The 18,636-nt window shown below is 43.4% G+C and overlaps 1 protein-coding gene across 2 annotated transcripts; it reads right to left on the minus strand.

Annotated features, from left to right (window-relative positions):
* Nucleotides 1-714: 714 nt before the first annotated feature.
* LOC135548279 (sulfate transporter-like) lies at nt 715-16,712 on the minus strand. Of its 2 annotated transcripts, none has more exons than XM_064977716.1 (3): nt 16,621-16,712; nt 3,889-4,530; nt 715-3,397 (listed from the first exon to the last, which is right to left on the minus strand). In XM_064977716.1, the coding sequence occupies exons 2-3, from the start codon at nt 4,471-4,473 to the stop codon at nt 1,835-1,837; spliced, it is 2,148 nt and encodes a 715-aa protein (XP_064833788.1). In that variant the 5' UTR covers nt 4,474-4,530; nt 16,621-16,712; the 3' UTR covers nt 715-1,834. The 2 variants fall into 2 exon arrangements, with proteins under 2 accessions (XP_064833788.1, XP_064833787.1); XM_064977715.1 differs by lacking the exon at nt 16,621-16,712 and adding an exon at nt 6,123-6,351.
* Between the last annotated feature and the right edge of the window lie 1,924 nt (nt 16,713-18,636).

Genomic DNA, 18,636 nt, shown 5'->3' on the forward strand with positions numbered 1-18,636 from the left:
ATACATTTTCAATAAACAGTTAGATCAAATTGTAATGAATGTCTGTAATAGTCTGGACATATGTTTGAACCTGTAATAGGAAAAGTCACCGTAATACATGCCACTTGGGAGCACCCAATCGGTTGTCGGTCTAAGGTACTGCATCTCCGTGCTAGAGGCAGCACTACAGACCCTGGTTCGATTCCAGGCTGTATCACAACCGGCCGTGATTGGGTGTCCCATAGGGCGGGGCACAATTTGCCCAGCGTTGCCCGGGTTAGTGTTTGGCAGGGGTAGGCCATCATTGTAAATAGGAATTTGTTACTAACTGACTTGACTAGTTAAATAAATGCTAAATAACCATTTTAAAAATGTCATACCGATGGAACAAATCATGAAATTATCAAACAAAGTAGTAGGCCTAGGCTGTATATGGCTGAGCACAGACAAAGTGTTGTATATGGCTGAGCACAGACAAAGTGTTGTATATGGCTGAGCACAGACAAAGTGTTGTATATGGCTGAGCACAGACAAAGTGTTGTATATGGCTGAGCACAGACAAAGTGTTGTATATGGCTGAGCACAGACAAAGTGTTGTATATGGCTGAGCACAGACAAAGTGTTGTCCAATGCTCCATGTTTGCCAGTTAATAATTGACACTGCGTGCTGAAAATGGCATTCCTTATAGCTTCACAGTTTCAAAATCTTTAGTCATTTAAATTACACAATGTATTGTAATAGTTTATTAAACCATGGATTTCCAGATACTGTATAAATATACAAAATTATTGTTTCTTTTGGTAACTCAAATGTACAGATTTTAAGAAATATTAAATGGGAATTTAATTATTTGATGAGATTCCAAACTTCAAAAGTTAATCTGAAAAGTCAACTAATATTGTACATCTTGAGGTAACATATTGGATTAGTAACCATAGGTTGTGTTTTAGAAAATAAATTGTGAAGTCGAAATGTACTATGTTACGGTGAATCTGTCCTGGCCAAACTCAAAATGTAACATAAAATATATTGATACTCCCTTCATTATTAATTGGATGGTCAATCATAAATCCCCTATAAAACATCCAGCGCATTAACAGTATCACTGACACATGGTCATCACTGTACAAAAGCTTGCTTGTCTTATAATTCAAGTATAACATTAAGGGAATATTTTGTTGTTGAAAAGTTCAATAGGTTCCTATACTGTTAACTGTAGCTGTATGTTATGTATTGATTGAGGAGTCAAGTAAAATCTCCCTCCAAACACTTCCCTTTTGGCATTATTCCATTTGAGGATTCTTAATCAGCATATTCATCTATTAAAATGTAAAACATTATGTATTGATGCCTCTAAGTGAGGAGCAAAATTACCAGTGATGCTGTTTGCTCACTTTATCTTTCATAATCTTGCATACTTACACTATTTAACTCTTCAACTACTCATTCTCCCTCACATTAAAAAAAAACCTTGTTCTTCTGTCTCAGTCTACACCATTTCCATTTGTTTGGATATATATGGCTCTAGTCTAGTGGAGGTTGTGGTGGGGAGGACGGCTCATAATGATGTCCGGAACGCAACAAATGGAATGGCATCAAATACATGGAAACCATAGCAACCATGGAGACCATGTGTTTGATGTATTTGGTCGCATTCCACTGATTCCGCTCCAGACATTACCACGAGCCTGTCCTCCCCAATGAAGGTGCCTCCAACCTTTCTGTGCGTCACCAATGGATGTAGATCGGGGTTCTCCAACTCTGTTCCTAGAGAGCTAGCCTCCTGTATGGTTTTTACTCCAACCCCAGTTTTAACTAACTTGACTCAGTTTATCAACTAACAACTGTGCTAGATTAGGGTTGGATCGAAAACCTACAGGACGGTAGCTCTCGAGGAACAGGGTTGGAGAGCTCTGATGTAGAAGCTGCCCTGTCATAGGCAAATCGAACTGCAGCATGTACAGTGTAAAATGACAAGTTTTCCATGTCTTTGTCAGCCTTCCCAAAGAAAGAGCCTTGACTGAGAGAATCTATGACCGTGGTGTTGCAGCTCGCTAGCAGCACAGTGACACCCACCTCCTTATAGTCTTTAAGGATCCCTTTGAAGGTTTGTATTCCTGTTGAGTCTATGAAGGGCATGGCAGAGCAGTCGAGGATGATCGTATGTAAGTCAAGTTCTCTGGAACCCAGCCCTACCTTTACCTCTCCATTAGTCTTGTCGGCTCTCCCAGCCTCCTTCGCTGCCAGTGTTTCCCCTTTTTTCTCTGCTTTCCTCCTCCTGGTCATCTCCAGGAAGGGTGCCAAGCCCACGGCTTTGTACAGTGACTTCAGGAAGAAGTCATTGTTTGCATAGTACAGCGGGGCCTGGAAACGGAAGATCTTTACTTTAGGGAGAGACATGAGGTTTTCATACTCCTCCATATCCTCGTAGTGGGCAGTGTCATGGATCTGTCCCAGCAGAGAAACCTTGGGCTTCTGGGTCTGGACGATGATACAGAGCATAGAGAAAATTACCCCAACCACCAGCCCCATCTCCACACTGATCAGAGCTGAGGCACTCATCGTCACCATCCAGACAACAGCGTCCATCTTACTGATGCGCCACTTACTGGGCACGTCTCTGAATTTACGGAGCGCACCCCTCAGGCTGACGATGATGATACAGGCCAGGACGCACTTCTGGAGGGAGTAAAAAAGGGGGGCAAAAAAGAGTAGGACCAGGAGAACGACGAAGGCACTCACAATGCTGGAGACCTGAGTCTGGCAGCCCGTGGAGTCTTTCACCATCGTCTTAGCCAGGGCAGCGCTGGTGGTAAAACAGTGGAAGAAAGAAGGGATGATGTTACAGAAAGCAATGGCCATCATCTCCTGGTTGGGGTGAACGGTGTAGCCGTTCTTCTTGGCAAACATCTCAGAGAGGGAAACCGTGAAAGCAAAGCTGATCACAGCCAGTGGGATGGCGTCGAATGCCACCCTGGGCATCAACCCAAAACTGGGCACCTTAGGGGGGATGAAGCCTGTGGGGATAGCCCCAGAGACATTGGAGTCGTACCGTCTATGAAAGTCTCCAAAGTGGGACACCAGTGTAGCGATCGCCACCACCACCAGCTCTGTGGGTAGGGGGATCTTAAGACGGTCCTTGAAGCGCTCTTGGAGCTCCTTCCCCGCCACCAGGACGGAGATGCAGATGGCACTGGTGATCAGGTCACAGTAGTTGGTATTCTGGATGTTGCTTAAGATGTTGATCCAGGTGACCACCACTGTTCCATAGCCCTGGTGGCGAGGGATCTTGAGCCCCAGGAGGTACTTGGCTTGTACGGTGAGGATGGTGAACGAGGCACCAGTGGCGAAGCCGTCCAGCATGGGGGCAGAGAGATAGACGGAGACAAAGCCCAGTCTAAACACAGCCATCAATACCTGGAAAGAGACAAACATTTTTATCAGATAGTTCATGTAATCTATTCTGAAGGTCAATATATTCAGCACAGTCATCTTTGATGTACAGATGTAGGATCTTCATTTGATCACTTGTTTATTGGCGAGAACTTTCCTGTACAGCAGGAAATGCAAACTTGTACCGTATTCAAGGCTTAAAAAGGCTTCTAAAGGTCATAATTTCCACTTAAAAATGTCAGACGTGATTTGCCCTAATGATAAATGTATCAACACCTACAATAAATTCCCATGAATTATAATCTACATAATTTCCTGTTGCTGCAGGATTTATTTTCTGCTGTAGAAATATGGTTCATATTAAGATCCTACATCTGTAGGGGGATCTACAATGTTTATGACATCAGTGTTTAATCAAGTAAAATCAATTCAGGAGTAATTGTTACATCTTTTTCACAAAATCTTCAAAGCAGTTTTGAGAGTGATGAATCAGAGTGGTTGAGTTGAAAATGTACCTGGTAAATCCCAACCAAAAATGTCATGGCTGCTGCGATACTGATGGCATAACATTCCTTCCCACATTCCATGCCGAAGGCCCCCATGGTCAGGTTGATGGCTGAGCTGTCTGAGTCAACTGTCACATTCAAGATTCCATCTGCTTTGGTGTCATCCAAATCGAACCCTGCCATATACACCTCTCTGTCCACCACTTGGCCCACCATAAGGCTCATCAGACTGAAGATGCCCACAGACACGTGCCTGGAGGTCCCCATGAAGAAGTAGATGATGTTGGCGAAGAAGGAAGTGTAGAGGCCATAGATGGGGTCTACTCCGGCCAGCAGACAGTAGGCGATGGCCTGAGGGACCAGGATGATGCCTATGACGATGCCCGACATTAGATCACCCCAGATATACTCTTTCAGCTTGTACTTGGGCAGCCAGAGCACCACAGGGAATAATCCAGTCAGGGTTGTCTTGACCCTGGGTATGGAGCAGGACAGGCTACGGCTCAGCTTGGTCTTCAGGATGGCCATGGGCTCTTTCCGCTTCCTGACCCTCCGCTCCAGGTGGGGAACCTCTGTGACCTTGGCTTCCTCCATGGCCTCTGGACGGGGTAGGCTGTGGTGGTGGTCTTGGTGTGGCGCTTAGCCGTGCTCCTGGAATGAATCAGACAGAGAACCTTCACTCATCATGATACTCTTTGATCATTAGATAGTGTTTCCTCCCTGAAAGGAAACAATGATTAAACACAGCAACTTCCAAGCTAGCATTGGAATTCAAGGGGTGTTACATCACTCACATGGTCTGCTAGTTAAACTTTGATGGGTAGTGTAGACCGATGAAATTGTAAGTGATTTAGTGAAAATAGCTTCACTGTATGGATAACATGAATACATTGAAAAGCAATAAACATGTCATTATATATGAGAGATAAGTTAGACTATTCTCATAGAGCCTGCTGTTGATGTGCTCCCACATCCAGTTCAATATTGCACAGCAATGTTCAGCACAGTGGCAATGGAAAAACTTACTCAAGGACCATATCTGTCAACCCATTTCAGATTGCCCCTCAATCCAAAGACAAACACAGACAATGTATTGACAGTCCATATACAGTGCCATGAATAAATATTTCCACTTTCTGATTTTCTGGACTTGGACTAGGCCGTTCCAAAACTTTAAATATGTTGCTTTTCAGACATTTTGATGTAGTCTAGCTTGCGTGTTTTGTATCATTGTCTTGCAGCATGACCCAGCTGCGCTTTAGTTTCAGCTTACTGACGGATGGCCTGACATTGTCCTTTAGAATTCTCTGATACAGAGCAGAATTCATGGTTCTTTCAATGGTGGCAAGTCGTCCAGGCCCTGAAATACGTATCAAAATGTTGTGTTTGTTGTTCATTCAGGTTCCCTTTATCTAATATTAGTTTTTTTTTAAGATGACAACGTTCAGTGTAAAAATATGCAAAAATAGAGAAAATCTGAAAGGGGAAAAATACATTTTCACGGCACTGTATGTATTTTTGCATTTGCTTATTTTAATGTGTGATTGTATTACTTTTTATACTGCTGATTAGCTTGTGTATGTAAAGTGACTGGGGGTCTTGAAAAGGGTTCAAAATAAAATGTGTTATTATAATAATAATAATTATCATATAAAACCCCAATATATCTTAAATGGGACCTAACCGGAAAGTATCAAAGCATGCCTCTAATGATATCAGTGAAAAAAACAAAAAATGACTCCATTTCCCGCTGTGGACAGTCTGAACATCCCTAGATTGAGATGAATGGGTAATACAGACATTCACCATAGAGCCGTTCATGTCTCATCATGTCTTCAGAAGCACTAAACGATGCAGTATATGATAACTAGGATGATAATCCCTTACAGTAGCAGTGCACAGAAGATCAAGTCATCATTGTGTCTCATCCTAACCTCATTACAACTGTCTAATGGGCTTTGATTCCTGCTTTTACTTTGTGTTGCCGAAGTCAACACCCACCCCCCATGTACAGCAATAACTGCACTAAGGGGACTCAAATAGTAAGAGAAATTTTAGGTAAAAAATCTAATTGGTGGACACTCCAGATTTGAACACTATTTTTAACACTCTCTCCTTTAAATGATATTTTATACCTGTATTAAAACATCTAAATGCATGATATGGCATGCATACTGTAGGTTACAAAGTTAGGCTACTTGTTATTTTAGCAATGTTCAGGCTGAGGTAAAACAATAACTCACCCACACTGTGTTCTGCCAACCCAAAGAGGAATGCAAACTGGGTGTTTTAGTTTTATAGTCAGGTACATGTATCTTCAGGTATACCTGAAAATAATCACCACTATCTGTACTGTCCCTCACACTTAAAGCCAACGTGTCACACGCTCGCTCTCTCTCTCTCTCTCTCTCTCCTTTTGTCTCCCCCGTCTCCACTGTCTCTCTGGCAGTGTCATACATGCACCTCGCTCACTTCCCCCGAGGAGACTGACAAACCGGTTTCTGTGGCAAATTTATGTTGGATGAGCATGAAGATAAGGGCAACCCTTGGCCTGAGACTGATCATTATCATGGGGAGGGGGGAGGCACTGTCTCATCGAGTCAAGATCAGGGCAACCCTTGGCCTGACACTGATCATTATCATGGGGAGGGGGGGGCACTGTCTCATCGAGTCAAGATCAGGGCAATAGGGTAACATAAGTCAATCGTTTACTGGCCGGTGTGGCTTATCTTCCACAGTGTTACTATTCAGACTTAACCTGGGATCTGGTTGTCCAACTGAAAATGAAGAAGGGTCACAAATTGCAAAAGCCAAACTGTTCACATAGTTCCAGTTGATACCATAGCCTGGTGTGGATGCCTTACCACAGATTGGGGCTTCATTCACTATTGACTGGACACCAGGTTACCGATCCTTGCTCTCAGTTTATCAATGTATTGCATTCATTTACATAATATATGTGACAAATATGGAAATGAAAAAACAAATGCACATGCTTTTCAGAACCAGACTTTTTTAATTAGACAGAATGTCCTGTTTCCAGAAGCCAAGGGAAAGGGGGATACCTAGTCAGTTGCCGAATGCCTTCTTCCGCATTTAACCCAACCACACTGAATCAGAAAGGTGCGCTTACTTAGTAAGGTCTGTGTTCAGGTACATTATTTTTTTACTTCTGCTTTGCATATTAGTCATCATTGATGGACTACTAAAATATGTTTTGTGTTTCTGGTTTTTAGCTATGTCAAAGACTTAACCAGTGCAGTCAAAATTCAGTTGTTCCTTTGTTTTGTATCATATTGTACAACAGCTGTAAAAGTGTGAACAAATTTGATCAGTGTTATTTCCTGACAGTTGCTGGTTGAAAATGAAATCTACATAGGACCTTCGAATCAGCAGGTTTGCATGGGCGGGAGTTTCGGCTTGCCTGGTGACATCACCAGGGGGTAAATTGGTTAATAGACCAAAAACAAAGAGAGTTCCGAACCTCTTTGCCAATAACAGCTAGTTTTCAGTTTTCCCCTCCCAATTCAGACTACTCCCAGACAGTCCTAGCAAAATCCTTTATTGCGGAATATTTTTTTAGCAAAAAGTTATTTCTGTCTATGTTGTTTGTTTACATTTTTTATTATTACATATAACACATACTGTATAACACAACACAAAAAAACTCAATGAAACAGGCACTATAGAAAACATTCAAATGTGTCTGGTTTATGTTTGATTTTGTAATGTCTAATGGGAAGTTCAGTCCTCTAGTTTGTTATTGAGGGCAGATGTGAGGCTTTCCAATTGATGGCTCAATTTTTTTCTCTCCAGCAATTTGATATCTGTGACCAATGGTTCCCCCCAATTTCTTCCTTTAGATCTGTTTCCCGTTTTTTCCTTTTAGGTTCTGAACCACCATGTAGAGTTTCAAACAACCCTTGAAAAAATTGCCAATCAACTTCTTTGGCGTAGCAGCCTCTTTCAGTATTTTTTCTATGTAAGATGCCTTAGGTTCATCCAGATTCCGTTGAAGCAATTTAATACTTGTTTATTTAAGAGGTGTTGACAAGCAGAATGTACCGAGCTGTCTGTTTAAAATACTTGCACACAGCTCGGACACCCATGCATACCCCACAAGACATGCCACCAGAGGTCTCTTCACAGCCCCCAAGTCCAGAACGGACTATGGGAGGCGCACAGTACTACAGTAGTACTACTGCATCTTCAACAGAGTTTTCCCACGGGACTGTGAGCTCTATGATGTACACAGCCTTTCGGGCAGGGGACCAGAGTACCATGTCTGGCCTAAGGTTTGTAGAAGCAATCTCAGGTGGAAAAATTAGTTGCTGGCCAATATCGACAAGCATCTTCCAGTCCCGGGCCATGGCTAGGTGTCCAGTTTCTGGCTTCGTAGGAGGATACTTGGGCCTTTTCTGTCCCTCCCGGATGAATGTTGTTGTTTTGACGGGATTGCTTGTTTTTGGAGGTAATGAATTGGTTGCACTCCTCTTGGTCTCAAGTGCTGCAACCAGGCTCTTGAGGACCTGATTGTGCCTCCAGGTGTAGCGGCCTTGTGAGAGGCTGGTCTTGCAACCTGTCATTATATGCCTGAGAGTCGCTGGAGCTGGGCAGGGGGCTGATGTTGCTTGCCTCCATTTCCCAAAGCTCACTCCAGTTGATCTTTCTCCTCTCCAGGCCTTCCCACCGCATCCATTGCCCTTGTTTAGCAAGAGAGACAGCCTTTGCACTTCTTGCAGTCTCCTCCTGTCTGCGCACCCCCTCAACCACCAGCTTCCTGCGTTCAGATGTTGTCGCCTTATGGAACTTTGGTTTGCTTGCTGCCAGGCCAAAGCCTCCTCTTCCATGCTGGATATTCCCCACAATGTCTTGGTGTCTCAGGGCTGATGTTGCTTGCTGCACAGCCTTGGATGATGTCCATTTCCGTCCAGTTTGTAGGGGAGGTGCAGCCTTGCTAATGGTCTGGTCTTTGGAGTGCTTCAATGTCATCTGAAGTCTTACTTTAGAGCACTTGTACTCCTCCGTTAGACTTGTAAGAGGTAGTTCAAGGACCCCTTTGCCATAGAGGCCGATGTTACTCAGGCATCGTGGGACACCCAGCCATTTTTTCACGTATGAGGTAATGGTTCGCTCCATCTTCTCAACTGTTGTTATTGGGACCTCATAGACGGTGAGTGGCCACATTACCCGGGGGAGAAGTCCAAACTGTAGGCACCAAAGCTTGAGACTCCCAGGCAGTAGGGTCTTGTTGATGTTCTCAAGACCGTCGGCGATGTCCTGCCTTACTTGCTGCACTTGATCTTTATCCCGGAGGCTTTCGTTGTACCATCTACCCAGGCTCTTGATGGGTTGCTCAGACACCGTTGGTATCGGGTCATCTCCAATGCAGAGCCTCACATCTTTAAGCTGTCCCTTGACTATGGAGATGCTTCGAGACTTGCTTGGCTTGATTTTCATCCGGGCCCACTTGATGTTATCCTGCAGTTTTGCAAGTAGCCGCCTGGTGCATGCTGCCATGGTAGTCAGTGTAGTCATGTCATCCATGTATGCTCGGATAGGTGGGAGACGGAGCCCTTCCTTTGTTCTCTCACCGCTGACCACCCATCTCGATGCCCTGATGATGACCTCCATGGCCATAGTGAAGGCCAGTGGAGATATTGTACAACCTGCCATTATGCCTACTTCCAAGCGCTGCCATGTTGTTGTGAAGTCAGGTGTTGTGAAACACGATTGCAGGTCTTGGAAATAGGCCTTTACCAGTGTAGTGATGGGTTCTGGTACGTGGAAAATGTTGAAGGATTCCCAGAGGAGTTCATGGGGAACTGAGCCAAAGGCATTGGCCAGGTCAAGGAAGATGACATAGAGGTCTCTCTTGTCCTTCTTAGCTGTTTGGATCTGGTGCCAAATCATACTAGTATGTTCCAGGCAACCAGAGAAACCAGGAATGCCTGCTTTCTGTACAGATGTGTCATTGTACTTGTTCCTTTCCAGATAAGTGGACAGCCTCTGTGCTATTATACTGAAAAAGATCTTCCCTTCGACGTTGAGAAGGGAGATTGGTCGGAATTGACTGATGTCTGTCGCATCCTTCTCTTTCGGGATTAGCACACCACCAGCCCTTCGCCATGCCTTTGGTATTATTTCCTTCTGCCACACTATCCTCATGAGCCTCCAAAGAAAGCGTAGAACATCCGAGGCGTTCTTGTAGAGCTTGTATGGTACTCCATTAGGCCCAGGAGCCGAGGCCGCTCTTGCTCTTCGGACAACGTTCTCTACTTCCCTCCATTTTGGAGGGTCAGTGTCCAGATGGAATTCTGGTGGTTGAATAGGTGGGATGTCATGTGGGATGATTATCTGCTCATGCCTTTTCATGTCCTGGTGGACCTTTTCCAGATGTTCTTCCAGTTAAGGCTTTGGAGTTTTTAGGATCCCGCACTTTTCCTTTGCGAAGAAATCTTTGACAAACTCAAAGGGTTTTTATAGAACCGGGTTCTTGAGTGTTCCTTCTTCCTACGAAGTTTCCTTAGGTCCAAGGTTGCCAGCCGACATTTAATGTCTGCTTGGAGTAGCATGAGACCTTCTCTCTCTGCATCAGAGGCCTTCTTCCACTGCTTCCTCAGCTGCCTTCTCTCTCTGACAAGTATCTCGATCTCCTGCTGCCTCCTAGATTTGGCTGGCGCGGGTGGCGTCTTGCCACTTCTCTTTTCGTTTACTCCAAAGTGCTCTTCTCCGTAGTGGTAGATAATGTCTCCCATCCTTTCAAGCTTTTTCTCTGCTGTTCCAAGATTTTTGTCAGGTCGTTGTTGATTGTGTCCCACTCTCTCTTTTCAACAGCTTTGGGCCACTTCACACTCGGTCTGTGCCCTTTGATCTTTTCCTCTTTTAGAGGTCTCTGTGGTTGGGTGAGTTCATCCACCGGAATTTCTGTGCTTGTGTTATCCTCCTCGGTTAAAGGGGTGCTGATGCTCTGCGAACTTTGGTTTGCGTCCCGTCGCTGTGCTTCATTCTACTGATTTGACTGGCTGCTTCGTAAGAAGTACTGGTCAATGCGAGGTCCCTGTCTCTGCTCTCCCAAGCACCTTTTCATCCCTTGATGGATCCTTAACCCCCTTGCCGATGTTACTCTCTCCCAACCACAGCTGCACACCTGAAGTGTGTGTCCTGCTGCTGTTATGGTTGTCTCATGTGCTGTGTTCCTACTCGTAGTCGTTTCTGTTCCTGGGTCCGTAACCGTGTGATCAGTCGTTGAGCCATCTTGCGCCCCAGCTCTCGCAGGCTCTAGGGGTATGTTCCTTTGTTGTAGAATAATAGTGAAGACATCAAAACTATGAAATAACACATATGGAATCATATAGTAACCAAAAGAGTGTTAAACAAATCAAAATATATTTGAGATTTGAGATTCTTCAAATAGCCACCCTTTGCCTTGATGACAGCTTTGCACACTCTTGACATTCTCTCAACCAACTTCAACTGGAATGCTTTTCCAACAGTCTTGAAGGAGTTCCCAGATATGCTGGGCACTTGTTGGCTGCTTTTCCTTTACTCTGCGGTCCAACATAAAAAAATTCTTTCCCCTATATTTAACCAGGTAGGCCAGTTGAGAAAAAGTTATCATTTACAACTGCGACCTGGCCAAGATAAAACAAAGCAGTGCGACAAAAACAGCACAGATGTATATATGGGATAAACAAACATACAGTCAATAACACAATAGAAAAATCTGTATACTGTGTGTGCAAATGAAGTAAGGAAGTAAGGCAATAAATAGGCCAATAGTGGCAAAGTAATTACAATTTAGCAATCTACACTGGAGTGATATATGTGCTGATGAGGATGTGCAAGTAGAAATACTGGTGTGCAAAAGAGCAGAAAAACAAAAACAAATATGGGGATGAGGTAGCTAGTTGGTTGGATGGGCTATTTACAGATGGGCTGTGTACAGCTGCAGCAATCAGTAAGCAGCTCTGACAGCTAGCATTTAAAGTTAGTGAGGGAGATATAAGTCTCCAACTTCAGTGATTTTTGCAATTCGTTCCAGTCATTGGCAGCAGAGAACTGGAAGGAAAGGCGGCCAAAAGCGGTGTTGGCTTTGGGGATGACAAGTGAAATATACCTACTGGAGCGCGTGCTACGGGTGGGTGCTGCTATTGTAACCAGTGAGATAAGGTGGAGCTTTACCTAGCAAAGACTTGTAGATGACCTGGAGCCAATGGGCTTGGTGATGAATATGAAGCGAGGGCCAGCCAACGAGAGCCTACAGGTCGCAGTGGTGGGTAGTATATGGGGCTTTGGTAACAAAACGGATGGCACTGTGATAGACTGCATCCAATTTGCTGAGTAGTGTTGGAGGCTATTTTGTAAATGACATCACCGAAGTCAAGGGTTGGTAGGATAGTCAGTTTTTCGAGGGTATGTTTGGCAGCATGAGTGAATGAGGCTTATTTGCGAAAAAGGAAGCCAATTCTAGATTTAACTTTGGATTGGAGATGCTTAATATCAGTCTGGAAGGAGAGTTTACAGTCTAGTCAGACACCTAGGTATTTATAGTTGTCCACATATTCTAAGTCAGAACCGTCCAGAGTAGTGATGCTAGTCGGGTGGGTGGGTGTGGGCAGCGATCGGTTGAAGAGCATGCATTTCGTTTTACTAGCATTTAAGAGCAGTTGGAGGCCACGGAAGGAGTGTTGTATGGCGTTGAAGCTCGTTTGGAAGTTTGTTAAAACAGTGTCCAAAGAAGGGCCAGATGTATACAAAATGGGGTCATCTGCATAGAGGTGGATAAAACAATCACCCAGCAGCAAGAGCGACATCATTGATATATACAGAGAAAAGAGTCAGCCCGAGAATTGAACCCTGTGGCACCCCCATAGAGACTGCCAGGGGTCCGGACAACAGGCCCTCTGATTTAACACTCTGAACTCTATCTGGAAAGTAGTTAGTTAACCAGGCGAGGCAGCCATTAGAGAAACCAAGACTGTTGAGTCTGCCGATAAGAATATTGTGATTGACAGAGTCGAAAGCCTTGGCCAGGTCGAAGAAGGCGGCTACACAGTACTGTCTTTTATTGATGGCGGATATGATATTGTTTCGGACCATGAGCATGGCTGAGGTGCACCTGTGTCCAGCTCGGAAACCAGATTGCATAGCGGAGAAGGTATGGTGGGATTCAAACTGATCTTTGTTTGATTCGAACTGATTGATCTTTGTTAACTTCGCTTTCAAAGATTTTAGAAAGGCAGGGCAGGATGGTCTGTAACAGTTTGGGTCTTGAGTGTCTCCCCCTTTGAAGAGGGGGATGACCACGGCCACTTTTCAATCTTTAGGAATCTCAGACGATACGAAAGAGAGGTTGAACAGACTAGTAATAGGGGTTGCAACAATGGCGGCTGATAATTTTACGAAGAGAGGGTCCAGATTGTTTAGCCCAGCTGATATGTAGTGATCCAGATTTTTCAGCTCTTTCAGGACATCAGCTGTCTGGATTTGGGTGATGGAGAAGCAGGGGGTGGTGCAGAGCTGGTTGGGGTTGGGGTAGCCAGGTGGCCAGCCGTAGAGAAATGCTTATTAAAATTCTCGATTATCGTGGATTTATCAGTGGTGACAGTGTTTCCTAGTCTCAGTGCAGTGGAAAGCTGGGAGGAGGTATTCTTATTATCCATGGACTTTACAGTGTCAGGGTGGTTTTGTGCTGGTCAAGGGCAGTCAAGTCTGGAGTGAACCAAGGGCTATATCTGTTCTTAATTCAATTGTTTTTGAAAGGGGCATGCTTATTTAAGATGGTGAGGAAAGCACATTTAAAGAAGAACCAGGCATACTCTACTGACAGGATGAGGTCAATATCCTTCCACGATACCCGTGCCAGGTTGATTAAAAGGGGCTGCTCGCAGAAGTGTTTTAGGGAGTGTTTGACAGTAATGAGGGGTGGTCGTTTGACCGCGGACCCATAATGGACGCAGGCATTGAGGCAGTGATCACTGAGATCCTGGTTGAAAACAGCAGAGGTGTATTTAGAGGGCAATTTAGTCAGGATGATATCTATGAGGGTGCCCATGTTTACGGATTTGGGGTTGTACCTGGTAGGTTCCTTGATAATTTGTGTGAGATTGAGGGCATCTAGCTTAGATTGTAGGACGGCCGGGGTGTTAAGCATATCCCAATTTAGGTCACCTAGCAGTACGAACATCTGACGATGGATGGAGGGCAATCAATTCACATATGGTGTCCAGGGTACAGCTGGGAACTGAGGGGGTCTATAAGCGACAACAGTAAGGGACTTATTTCTAGAGAGATGGATCTTTAAAAGTAGAAGCTCGAACTGTTTGGGCATAGACCTGGATAGTATGACAGAACTCTGCAGGCTATCTCTACAGTAGATTGTAATTCCACCCCCTTCAGCAGTTCTGTCTTGACGGAAAATGTTGTAATATGGGATGGACGTTATCACATTTTTGGTTTCCTTCCTAAGCCTCATCCCAAACCATCTCAGTTTGGTTGAGGCCGGGGAATTGTGGAGGCCAGGTCATCTGATTCAGCACTCCAACACTCTCCTTCTTGGTAAATTAGCCCTTTCACAGCCTGGAGGTGTGTTGGGTCATTGTCCTGTTGAGAAACAAATGATAGTCCCTCTAAGCCCAAACCAGATGGGATGGCATATCGCTGCAGAATGCTGTGGTAGCCATGCTGGTAAAGTGTGCCTTGAAATCTAAATAAATCACCGACAGTGTTACTAGAAAAGCACCCACAAACCATAACACCTCCTCCTCCATGCTTTACGGTAGGAAATACACATGTGGAGATCATCCGTTCACACACAAAAACACGGCAGTTGGAACCAAAAATCTCCAAGATAGACTCCAGACCAAAGAAGAAATTTCCACCAGTCTAATGTCCATTGCTTGTGTTTCTTGGCCAAAGCAAGTCTCTTCTTCTTATTGGTGTCCTTTAGTTGTGGCTTCTTTGCAGCAATTCAACCATGATGGCCTGATTCATACGGTCTCCTCTGAACAGTTGATGTTGAGATGCGTCTGTTACTTGAACTTTGTGAAACATTTATTTGGGCTGCGAATTCTGAGGCTGGTAACTCTAATGAACTTATCCTCTGCAGCAGAGGTAACTCTGGGTCTTCAATTCCTGTGGCGGTCCTCATGAAAGCCAGTTTCATCATAGCGCTGATGGTTTTTGCGACTGCACTTGAAGAAACTTTCAAAGTTCTTGAAATGTTACATATTGACTGACCTTTATGTCTTAAAGTAATGATGGACTGTTGTTTCTCTTTGCTTATTTGAGCTGTTCTTGCCATAATGTGGACTTGGTCTTTTACCTAATAAGGCTGTCTTCTGTATACCACCCTATCTTGTCACAACTCAACTGATTGGCTTTATTGCATTAAGAAGGAAAAAAAATCCACAAATGAACTTTTAACAAGGCACACCTGTTAATTGAAATGCATTCCAGGTGACGACCTCATGAAGATGGTTGGGAGAATGCCAAGATTGTGTCATCAAGGTAAAGTGTGGCTATTTGAAGAATCTCAAATATAAAACATTTTTTGATTTGTTGAACACTTTTTTGGTTACTCCACGTTTCCATATGTTATTTCATAGTTTTGATGTCTTCACTATTATTCTCCAAGGTTGAAAATAGTACAAATAAAGAAAAACCCTTCAGTGAGTAGGTGTGTCCAAACTTTTGACCGGTATGTAGTAGTGTAAGGATGTTTATATGATGTACTGTTTCATCTTTGTTTTATATGTAATGTAAGTGTTTTAATATGTTTGGACCCCAGGAAGATTGGGAATCCCCAATAAGTACAAATATAAATACAAATAAGATTTCTGAGTTGTAAGAACGTAAAGAAATCGGCCTTGGACAATCCAAATCTTTCTTGTAATTGAATGAATGACAATAGAGATCCATCATAGGACACATGTTCAAAATGAATGATGCCACTTTGGAACCAGGACTTAAGGGTGTTATCATTAAATGCTGGAGGGAAGGTGGGGTTATTCCAAATAGGGGTGCTTGGTGATATTGGTTCTTTCTACCTCATGAATTTATGTACATTTTCCCAAATATAAATGGAATTAAGAGTCATTGGATTGTCTGTTTTTTCCATCAGTGCCTTGGTCCCGTAGTAGTAACAATTGCTTTGTGTGGCTGTGTTTCATAGTGAATGGCACTAATGTTGGTGGGCTGAAGAAGTGGCATTCAACAGACCCCTCTCCGACAGAGTAACGGGCTTCAGTAGAGTAATGGTACTAAATTACTGTAATCTTTAAAGGGAGGGGTCGCTCATTGTTGTTTAAGTGTGACAATGTGCAACACAATACAGTTCATCATCAGTTTATATACAATGCATTCCAGACAGAATATACCTCTTGAAAAACCTGTATATGTGAAAAACATGCAGAGAGGAATACACCATGCTGCTGAAACATTTACCTTTCAAGTTAATATTGAGATGAGGACGTTATTATAAAACACATAAATAAATAAGGCAATACCTTGTTTTGTAAATGTGTAAGTATGTACTGTAGAAGGCGCACTATACGTAACAGATCTGAGAGGATTAAAGCTCTGTCTCTGCAAATACACCAGAGTCGGGGTGTTCTCTGATGTACTATTCATTCTCAGTCTAGACATGTATCTGTTTTAGCTACAAAGCCCCTCTGCAGGGGTCCATCTGTGGCTGCACAGAGACAGAGCCAACATTGTGAACAAGGAAAGGAGACTCACCCTGACATAAGGAATGTGAAGGCTTGTGAGAGGACACAGTAGCCATGCCTCCTCTTCTGAGATCTTCTGTGCGCACACCCACAGGCCTGATTCCGTACAACTGGATGGAGCAAAGCATGATGGGAATAGCAGCCTCATTCTCATCCAGGCACCACTCATCTAATCCTCCAATCACAGAGCGAGAGAGGAGGGGACAGGGGATGGGTTGTGTGGGATGGGTTGTTACCATGGAGACTGAGGCATCCATTCACTGATGGGACTGAGAGTCTGTGTGAGGGGGTGGAGGGAATGAACAGTCTCTCTCGAAGACACAGAATGATCATGAACTGTGTTGTATGTGTTATATTGCTTGCCAAATATATAATGCTTTCTCTAGGACATTGTCACATCACTAGCACTGTTACTTTGTAAAATGTGTCACTGTCAAGTGCTTTATTGTCTCCCCGGGTAGCCTACCTTAGCAACAATATGTAGGTGTTCTATTCTATTCTATTGTTGGGTTCTTTTTGCAGTACTGGCTGTACAGAGAGGACTTTTGTTATGCCAGTTCAGTCTTACATACATGGAACATCTTGTGTAAGTAAGGTTGCAAAATTCTGGGCTTTTAATACATTCACTGGTTTTCCAGAAATCCTGGTTGAAGGTTAACGGATTTCCTGCTTATTCCCTCCTGATTCTGGCAATCCTACAGCCGGTGTTTTGGCAAACGTTTTTGAACGTACCCAGACTTTTTGCAACCCTAGGTGTGAGAGTAAATAAAGGTCCTTTACACATTAACTTCCTTTGAAGAGAGTAAACAGTTTTTTGTATCAACATGTAAATGTTTGAATAGGATTAGTCAGCGAGCTTGGAAAAGTGACCTATTGGTAACCATGTCATCCATCTGAACATCCAGGTTTACAGCAGATACACTTTTGACCTTGAGATCCACTCTAACTAATACCCCTTACATACCAAGATGTTTAGCCACAAACTTTACCATGCCGTCAACTTTTCGCTGCCTTTTCTATATATCTGAAAGATATTGCCGGTAACAAAGCCTGTAGTCTACTTTTATTTCCAGCAACGAAGGTAGTCATGAATGCGATAGAATTCTGCCTATGGCTTAGAATGAGTAGAATCAGAGCTTAGCTTGAGCAGCAATGTTGAACATTCCCCCTTTGATCCTGACAAGACGGATGGTTTCAAAATAATAAGAACAATATGTAGTTGCAAAACATACTTTGGCTTGCTTAAAATTACATTTTCTAAAAGGCAATTTGTGTCATGAAAAAGTAAGCTTTGTTTTTCCAGATCAAAGTTCCCCAGTCATTGTTGTCTAGTTATTGTTGTTGTAAAGTCCTTTGGGTTATATTGTAACCATAGAATAATGTGTTTTTACATCTAATACCTTAGGTCTGGCTATAATGCTGTGTCACACTAAGTTCACTATAAAGCCAATAAGTTTTTTGTTTCTTTATCGGTCACCAATTGCTTTCTGTTTTTGTCTTTTTAGGACGGGGCGAACAGTTGTTGAGGGGAAAATAATGCATACCATATAGATTTGAGGTACCATAAAGATACAAATAAATCCATAATCATTGCACAATCATAACTCTTCCTCATGAGTGTGGTAGCACTAATGATGGTGGATAAATAAGATAGTTTACTCGGGCTGTTTACCATAGAAAAAATGATCTGTGTAAGTGAGCGTTCCCTCTAGCGTGTCAAGCATGCTCTCCTCATGAGCTCACGGTTCCTTCAAAATATCTGGCATGCTCAAGCGAGGAAGGGAACAGCTTGCTCTGGTCAACTGTGTCACCACAGATTATCCATTATATTGACTAGATTCTCAAGTGGCCGCTCGAACAAATATTCAAAAATGGAAGGCGATGGGAGGTGGCAAGATCAGGTGGGTCATTCTAGCGTGTGTGAACAACAGGCACTACTCCTGTATGAAGTGTTTTTTCTTAAAGTTTCTGGGACTTATATCAGTACATTCATAACAACCTAAGCATTAAGAAAAGTATAATAAAT

The sequence above is a fragment of the Oncorhynchus masou genome, chromosome 11, assembly GCF_036934945.1.
Source record: "Oncorhynchus masou masou isolate Uvic2021 chromosome 11, UVic_Omas_1.1, whole genome shotgun sequence".
Taxonomy (NCBI): domain Eukaryota; kingdom Metazoa; phylum Chordata; class Actinopteri; order Salmoniformes; family Salmonidae; genus Oncorhynchus; species Oncorhynchus masou.